An 8,463-nucleotide genomic window follows, 5' to 3' on the forward strand; every position below is an offset into this window, starting at 1 on the left:
GGGTGGCGGGTGAGCGTGTGCGGACGGTAGCGCGCTGCTGGGTGCTCCTCGTCGATGCTCCTTTACTGCGGAACTGGTGTATTGCTAACGCTGTAATGCGGTCTGGAGGCATCGCTTCCCGAGGGCTGTCTGAACCAGGCAAGATGGGCTGGGGTGGGTGCTACAGCCTGTTAAAGTAACGGAAACAGGTGGAAGGACCCGGGCTCAGAAGCCTTTTCGACTGATGGAGTGCGTCAGGAGGGTGGCACCTCTAAAACTGCCCGTTTTCCAGCTTTCTCACTTAGACTGCTGAAGTGATCGGGTGGTGAAGGTCACGACAGTTGGTTTATTTAGTCTACAGAGAGATAGCTGGAGAGTAGAAAGGAACTCCAGCACATCCGAAGGCTTTATAATCCCTATAATGCTTCAACATAACTTACTGGATAGTGCTTGACTTTGGTAGGGTTTTGCCCTGCATCCTGTGGGATATAACGGGCTATTTATTACGTGTAACATGCACAGGAAGATCCAGCCTTGGCCAGAATCAGTAGAACCTGGTCGGTGTTTTTGTCTGGATTTTGGAGCAAACCTTTGGCCAGTGTAGGTGAGCTTTGGATTGTCTACTTGCATAGCTGTGTGTTAGACTCTTGAGTCCACAATTAGCTGAATATTTGTGTAATTGTTCTTGTATCCGATACTTTGTGCTTCAGCGGCACGGCTGAATGTACGTGCAGATTGAGTTGCTCAGAGCGTGTGTTTCCTAAATTTAGACGAAGAGGTAAGGGAGTATGCGGAAGGTGTATAAGGGGTTCATGGCTCTAAAGGCTGGGAGAAAATTAAAACTTCTGTCTGGGGAGGAAAAGGAGTAATGAGTTACGCTGTGAGGGTGTTCCTGTGCTGTGTGTGTCTGTGTGTGACAAGCGGTGTAGATTGCAGATGATATCCAAAGAAGAATAATGCCGTCATTCACTGCGTTTCTCTGTCCTTTCGTATAAGAGTGTTTTGAGGAGATGTGTCTGTGCCCTGTTGACAGGCTGTACCTCCCCAGTTGTGATGGCTGTGGAGCTGTTGGAGGAGGCCTCTATGTGCTTCTGTATATGGCTGTTCCACCTTTGTTGGCCTGTTACTGGAGATGTATGCGGTCAAAAATATTATAATGCAAAGTTCCAAAGAGCAGGGAACAAACTTAGGATTACAGGCATTGTGACGCTTTAGTTTCATCGGCACCAAATCACTATGGTGAATTCAGATCCATAATACTGTTGTGGTATTAAAATGTCACCCTTTAATGTCCCCTTTGGGGACTGTTTTAAAAAAAGTCAAAATTGCTTAGTTTAAATCACTTTGTTTGACTTTAAGAATTTTTTGGGCTTGACCATGAATGAGGAAGCAGCTGTGAGCACTTCAGAGCACAAGTGGAACGGCACAGTTGTTGAAAGATGATGTCTTACATAATATTCCTTAGTTGCTTGGCTTTTTTTTGTTTGGCTTGAGATTCTGGTTTCAGCATTGCTGCATTAGATTTTTGGGGAAGGCTTTTTTACTTTTTATTTTTCTCTTTGCTGAAGATGGTTGACTTAATTTTCTGATTTTTTTTAATAAATTTTTTGTGTTTTCTATCTGTTCTGCATTAAACAGCTACACTTTGTTTAAATGTAGTTGACTAAGATTGTCTGCAGTCTTTGCTGACACCGATAACGTACTTTTGGTAGTGCTTTGTTGCTGCCTCCCATTCACTGTTTGAGCACGTTCTGCAGTGTTTGATCTGTAGTATTTTGCCTGTTGAGGAGACCCGCAGTCATTTGGCTGCTGCTTGTACTCCAGGCTGTCGCATGTAAGGCTTGCTGGCCTTCCGAGGACTTATTTGTCCAGCAGTTAAAGCAAGGCTAATGGAATCTGGTCTGAGGTCAGTGCTGCCAAGTGCTCTCACCGTTCCTGCCTCTCTCAAGTTTCTGGTGGGTGAAAATTCCTCCTTATGATAGGCTTATCTCTTTCTCACCTGGTCTATTGATGGTATTGAGAAGGTGGCCAGGTTCATGCCCAGGTTTCCGGAGTGTGGTCAATGCTCTTGATTAGGGACAAGCCCTATTCTGTTCTGTTTAAAAGTGAGATGACTCCTTTACCTCTGTTGCGTGCTTGTTTTTTTCTTTAAACAGACTTCAGAATATATTTCTTGGCTAAGAGTCAGTGCCCTGAAGTTGCCTGTAGGTGGTTTTTTAACAATTAAAAACTATTACGTGAAATACTAATGGAACTAATATTCAGTTGTAAATATGTCAGTAGTTCTTATGCGGGATTGCTTAGGCACGACAGGTCTAAGCAGGCTGGAACTATGATACTGTAATCTGTAGATTTCATCCTCATATTTTCATTTTCTTTTCAAAGCTTTGTACTGTTGTACTATATCTTATGCTAATATTTTTACATTTTTATTTCAGAGTTGCTACACAAATTGACAATAAAACCGTAATTTAACCAGTTATGGAGCTGGCTCATAGTCTGTTACTGAATGAAGAAGCACTAGCTCAAATCACAGAAGCAAAGAGACCAGTCTTTATCTTTGAGTGGTTAAGATTTTTGGATAAAGTGCTGGTAGCTGCTAACAAGGTAATTTAATATTGTTTTTCCACTTCTTTCTAAAACAGTTGTATGAATTTCATGCTACAGAAAGTTGAGAGATGGCGGCCAGATGATAACTGTATTATTTAGATTCAGCCTGAAAAGCCTCTCTATTCGTTTGTAACTTTTAAGTGTTTAATTGTAGGCAGTCAGTATGACTTCTTGTTATATAACACACAGCTTGGTTTGAGTTCTTCATTGTCATAAATATTTGGAATGCAAAAAACTTCCATCGTAGAGTAGGGATTTTTGATGACAAAAAGGATTAAAATAGGCAGGTATTACTGTATGTTTGGTAAGTATTTTAAAAAAGTAGAAGTTAAATAGGGTAACTGCAAATTCTGAGCAATTAGCATCTGTCTTTGCTATTATTGAATGTATCTCAAATATCTGTGAGATGATCAATTTGCTGAATTACAAGTGGGAGTGGTATAACTTTTACTTGTAGGCTTTTCTGGGTGTTGGAAGCAAGTCACAGGATTAAATGACTCTTCTTATTTTGTTTATTTTTGGTCCCTTAACAGACAGATGTCAAAGAAAAACAGAAGAAACTTGTCGAACAGCTAACAGGACTCATCAGCAGTTCTCCTGGGCCACCTACGCGAAAATTACTAGCAAAAAATCTTGCTGCTCTCTACAGCATTGGAGACACGTTTACTGTTTTTCAAACACTTGACAAGTGTAATGACATCATCAAGAGCAAAGATGATACTCCAGCCTACCTGCCCACAAAACTGTATGTTTAATATTATTAGGGAAAGGAGAATGATTTTTAAGTACAGTGGTCCTGGATATTACAGAAGGATCTGTCTGTTTATGTGTGCATTATGTTACTTCTATTTTGCATACTTATTTGGAGTTCACATATGCTTGATATAGCCAAGAGAAGAGCAGGATTGAGATATTGGAGGGCAGGACTCAAAGGTGACACTTACGTGGCTCATGGCTTGGTTGAGTGTAGTTTTCACTGGATGAAAAACTGGCTGGATGGCTGGGCCCAGAGAGTGGTGGTGAACGGAGTCAAATCCAGTTGGCAGCCAGTCACCAGTGGTGTCCCCCAGGGCTCAGTACTGGGGCCTGTTCTCTTTAACATCTTGGTCAATGGTCTGGATGAGGGGATTGAGGGCACCCTCAATAAGTTGGGAGACGACACCAAGTTGGGTGGGAGTGTCAATCTGCTTGTGGATAGTTAGGCAGGCTCTACAGAGGCAAGGGTCTGGACAGGCTGGATCAGTGGGCTGAAGCCAATGGTATGAGGTTCAACAAGGCCAAGTGCTGGGTCCTGCACTTGGGTCACAAGAAACCCCTGCAACAAAACCCTAATCTTGCTGAGATTTCAGCATGTATTTGTCTTCTACAAATAGACTGAAAAATCTTGGAGATTTTTTAATAATACCCATGCAGATACATTTGTAACTTTTCTGTTACATTTTTTTGTAAACAAAAAAAAAGATTTAATTGTTCAGTGTTCAACAGGCAGTATAACTAGTGGATAATAAATAGATTTTTATTAATCAGTGATAATTAAAACCTACATTTCTCTTTAAGCATTTGTCTTCATTTAAATGATACAGAAAAAGATTACAGCGATTAATGTTTTTTTCCATAGGGCTGCTGTGGCATGTGTTGGAGCATTTTATGAAAAAATGGGCAGAATGCTGGGTAGTTCTTTTCCAGAAACAGTGAATAATCTTTTAAAGTCTCTGAAAAGCGCGGAGGTAAGTTTCCTATTATATCATATGTGCGTGGTCTTGATTCAATTTAAACTGAAACCTGCTTCCTCCACAGGTATTTGCCAAAATGCCTGGGTTGTTTGTCTTCTGCCTACAAAAATGCAAATCGCTTATGTAATTAGTATCAAGTTAAACAAGTGCATGTATTTTTACTGCAGACAGTTTAGCGTTTTGTCATATGGATGTTAGATTAGTTGCTTCATGGTGGCATCAGTAATTAAAATTGCAAAATGGTCATATGTACCATTTCTAACTACTGCCTTAGAATTTCTGCTTGTGTACCCTGAATAAACATTTGGTTGTTTAAAACTGACTAATAAATACTTAGGTTTTGCAACAAAGATGTTGCTCTGCTTGTGAGCAGGATACATTGGGTCCTGAAAAGAGAGAGCGTGTCATAATATTGAGAGAACGTGTCCTGGGCTGTCAGTGGGTCTGATTTCATGCAGATAGCTCTGTTGGGATTTTGTTTGGTTTGGTTGTGTGGAGGCTTTTTTGTTTATTTGTTTGTTTGGTTGGTTTTTTTTAATTTGTGTTAAGGTGGAAGAGATACCGATTGTGTGGATCTTGTTCTGGCAACTGTTTTCTTTGGCTGTGTTGTTGTTTTGGTTTGTTTTTTTGTGCTCTCTGACTGTAAGTACCTGCCTGTGTGCAGATATAGTAGGAAGCTGTCGACTACTCATATCAACTGCATTTTTTCTTTTTTCCTGAGGCTACAGCAGATAAATGGTGGGCTAGGACAGAAGTATTGTGTCTAGGGCCAACTTGTTGGATTGTCTGGGCTCATTTTAATTTATGTGACAACTTGATGCAGTTTTAATAAATTGTGTGTAGAGCTTACTGTTATCTAAAACCAGCTAGGTATCGGTTGTGTGTGACTTCAGTGAACTACAATAATAGTGTTTCTGAAAATATTCCTGCACAGAAGCAGGCAAATGCATAATTACGCACCTGGATCTTGGTATAAGTATTGTGTCTGCATTTTTGCGTACATGATTTTTTGTGTGTGTCTGTGTGCAGTCTCAGGGCCGCAGTGAAATTCTGATGAGTTTACAAAAGGTCCTAAATGGTCTTGGAGGAGCAGCGGCTTCTTGTCACCGTGATATATATAAGAATGCCCGATCTCTGTTGACAGACAGATCTATGGCTGTACGATGTGCAGTGGCTAAGGTGGGTGTGCTTCTCACCAGTCCTAGAAATTCTTGTGCTGTGACTGTGAAGTTGAACTGTGACCTGTTGTTTATTACAGGAGATTTGATAATTACTTGGGCAAAGTAAGTTCTTACTAGTTTACACTGAAGGCTTAGACAATTGTCTTATTTCGTGTAAATGGAGGTACTGCAATATGTCTTCCCCACTTCGTAAACAAATAGGAAATAGAATATATTAACTGTGTACCACAGTGGGAGAGATTTTTGGTAACATAATTCATTTGTGTTTTCCTTTTTGAATTTTTATTTAAGTATTAATTTATTTCATGAGTCTTCTGATTGTTTACCCAGCTAAGTTACTGGGTATATGGGAGAGTGTGTAAATTAACTCTTATTAATTGTATGTGGAAATTAACTCTTGAAGTATTCATATTAAAATATTTGCTGAATATACCTGACAGTTACGTTGATACTTAGATAGAAGGTAAGAATGGTCTCTATTGGTGCTCAGCAAGTTTCTTTTTTCCTCCAGTGTCTGCTGGAATTACAAAATGAAGCAGTGTTTATGTGGACAGCTGAACTAGAGAATGTTGCAACGCTGTGCTTTAAAGCTCTGGAAAACTCAAACTATGGAGTGCGAGTTGCAGTGTCAAAGCTTTTGGGGACGGTCATGGCTACAGCACTGATACCAAAACAAGCAACAGGTACAAATCAATCTGCATTCCTCTTCCAGGTGGACAAACTGCACCTTCAGTATGGTGTTACATGACAGTGGTGCATGATACGTTGTTGTTCTGAGAGATGGAACCTTGTGGGTGGCTTGTGTGGTTTTCTAAACTCTAAGCTAGTAAGATTAAAGAGTGAAGAATCCATGTTGTAGTCATACAAAGAAAGAGAGCGCAAACTATCAAAAATCATGTGGGAAAAGTAGTTTATTTTTTAAGTATGAAAGCAAGCTGTTATATGAAATGTTGGCTAGAATTCTGTTTGCAAGACGGTTTTGAATTGATAAGTCAGATTTCAAGTTCATTGCTTGTACCGATTGGAACTTTGGGATTAAATGATTACTTTTCTTTTTGCAAAAGTGATGCGACAGAATGTGAGGAGAGCCACGCTTGAGGAGGTCTTGGAGCTCATGGCCACAGGATTTCTGCGAGGAGGATCCGGTTTCCTAAAGAGTGGTGGAGAGATGTTAAAAGTAGGAGGCTCTGTCAATAGGGAAGTGCGAGTTGGTGTTACCCAGGTTTGTCATATGCTGTAATATTAATTTTTTTAAATAAAGTGACATTTATATGTAGCTGTAGCCTTTTTCGCAGGAAAAATTCACCCTTCTATTCTTGTTTATAAATTAACTGATAAGTCTTACAAATGTGACTCGGCTGTTTTGAGACGTACATACAGTGTCATTCACCTAAGCTACTTTCTTTTGGTGTTGATGTGCAGTAACAATAGATTATAATATGTGCTAAGGAAAGCTTATTTGATCAGTATATATTAAGTGGGATTAACTTCCAAAATATTTGAAAACTTAGTAAAGTCTTTAAACCGTTAAAGTCTTTAACATACAAAGACCGTGGCTCCATATTTGAATTGGTTTGTGGTTGGTTTTTTTTTTTTTTTAGAGATGACACACTGTTGTCCTTTTGTGAGTTGTGGCTATCTGTTTCTTTTTAGCTGCTGGATGAAATTTACAGTCCTGATTTGTTAAACTGCATTTCTTCTCTCTACATGTCTGATTTAGTAGGTGAAATATGCTGAATGTGTAAGCTCCACTTGTCTGATAGGGAAAGGTGGCAGCAGCATCTCTTCAAATTCAGGCATTCTCACTCTGACATATATTTCAATATGCTGCAGTAACTTGCCAGAATTCAGATTTTTTGATCACAGGGTGTTTTGTGAAACGCTTTTATTTTTCTCAGTTTTTTTCAGGTGAAATTGGCGAAAATGACTGGTCTTCACTGTGAATTAGAACACGTTAATGCTGCTGCTGTTATTAACATTATGCTCTTAAGATTTTTTAAGAGAGACACATTTAGAGCAGTGGACTGGGTTTTCTTGCTGTCATCCAAAGAGTATTTGGTGCTTCACAGTATATGTAGCAGTATAGGGACTACTCTTGGCACTGGAAACAGTTTAGTTTCAATGACAAAGTCCTGGATAATGGATTGATTCATCCCGCTTAGCCCTGTTAGGGTTGCTTATTGCTGACTGGCATTGGTACTGCATTATGCATGGATATAACTGTAGTCTTCAGTGATGCAATATAGTCTTCTGTTTCTGTTTTAATTTGGATCTGTAAGTAACTTCTGTATTTGCAGGCCTATGTCGTCTTTGTTACAACGTTAGGAGGTCAGTGGTTGGAGCGCAACTTTGCTACGTTTTTGTCACATGTACTTGATCTCGTCTCCCATCCTCGTGCAACTCAGACCCACGTGGAGGCAGTTTACTCTCGAAGATGTGTGTCCTTTATCCTGAGAGCAACTGTGGGCAGCTTACTTGGGGAGAAAGCACAGATTGCAGCTGCCAAAGATATATGTCAAGCTATTGGTAAACAGATGAAGGCAGTGGGTGAGAACAATTTTTCTTTATTTGAGACTAGTTGAAAATTACTGTCCATATACTAGGTCAGCCGTTTTTCAGCTTGCTTTTACTGTGAGGAGTAATTCTGTTGTTACGGTACTAGATACTTTAGCTGATTTCTGTTTGAGATAGGATATCCAAAATGTAAGTTCTAATCAAAAAGTGATTGTAAAAATGACTTGTTATCCTGTAATGGCTTTTGATATTGCATTCACTTAGAATGAATGGAATTAGGGAAGAACATGCATTTGCAATCTATTTTGGGATAGGCTGTATTGAAAGTTGCGCAGAGTTCTCTATGACCAGTGGTAGAAGATCCTGTAGGTCAGGATCTTGTAGGTCTTTGCGTAGTCCCCACGAATACCCATACTGGTACGCAATTGGATTTTACAGGTGACAAA

At 39.7% G+C, this 8,463-nt stretch overlaps 1 protein-coding gene across 1 annotated transcript; it reads left to right on the forward strand.

Annotated features, from left to right (window-relative positions):
• Positions 1 to 2,460: 2,460 nt before the first annotated feature.
• On the forward strand, positions 2,461 to 8,050 carry LOC104489042 (HEAT repeat-containing protein 5B-like; the record flags this gene model as incomplete). Its single annotated transcript, XM_010131154.1, has 7 exons — positions 2,461 to 2,586; positions 3,123 to 3,334; positions 4,208 to 4,316; positions 5,352 to 5,501; positions 6,015 to 6,186; positions 6,568 to 6,725; positions 7,801 to 8,050. Coding segments are annotated over exons 1-7 (1,177 nt in total), but the record flags the coding sequence as incomplete, so codon positions are not given.
• Between the last annotated feature and the right edge of the window lie 413 nt (positions 8,051 to 8,463).

The sequence above is a fragment of the Buceros rhinoceros genome, unplaced genomic scaffold (genome assembly GCF_000710305.1).
Source record: "Buceros rhinoceros silvestris isolate BGI_N320 unplaced genomic scaffold, ASM71030v1 scaffold20272, whole genome shotgun sequence".
Lineage (NCBI taxonomy): Eukaryota > Metazoa > Chordata > Aves > Bucerotiformes > Bucerotidae > Buceros > Buceros rhinoceros.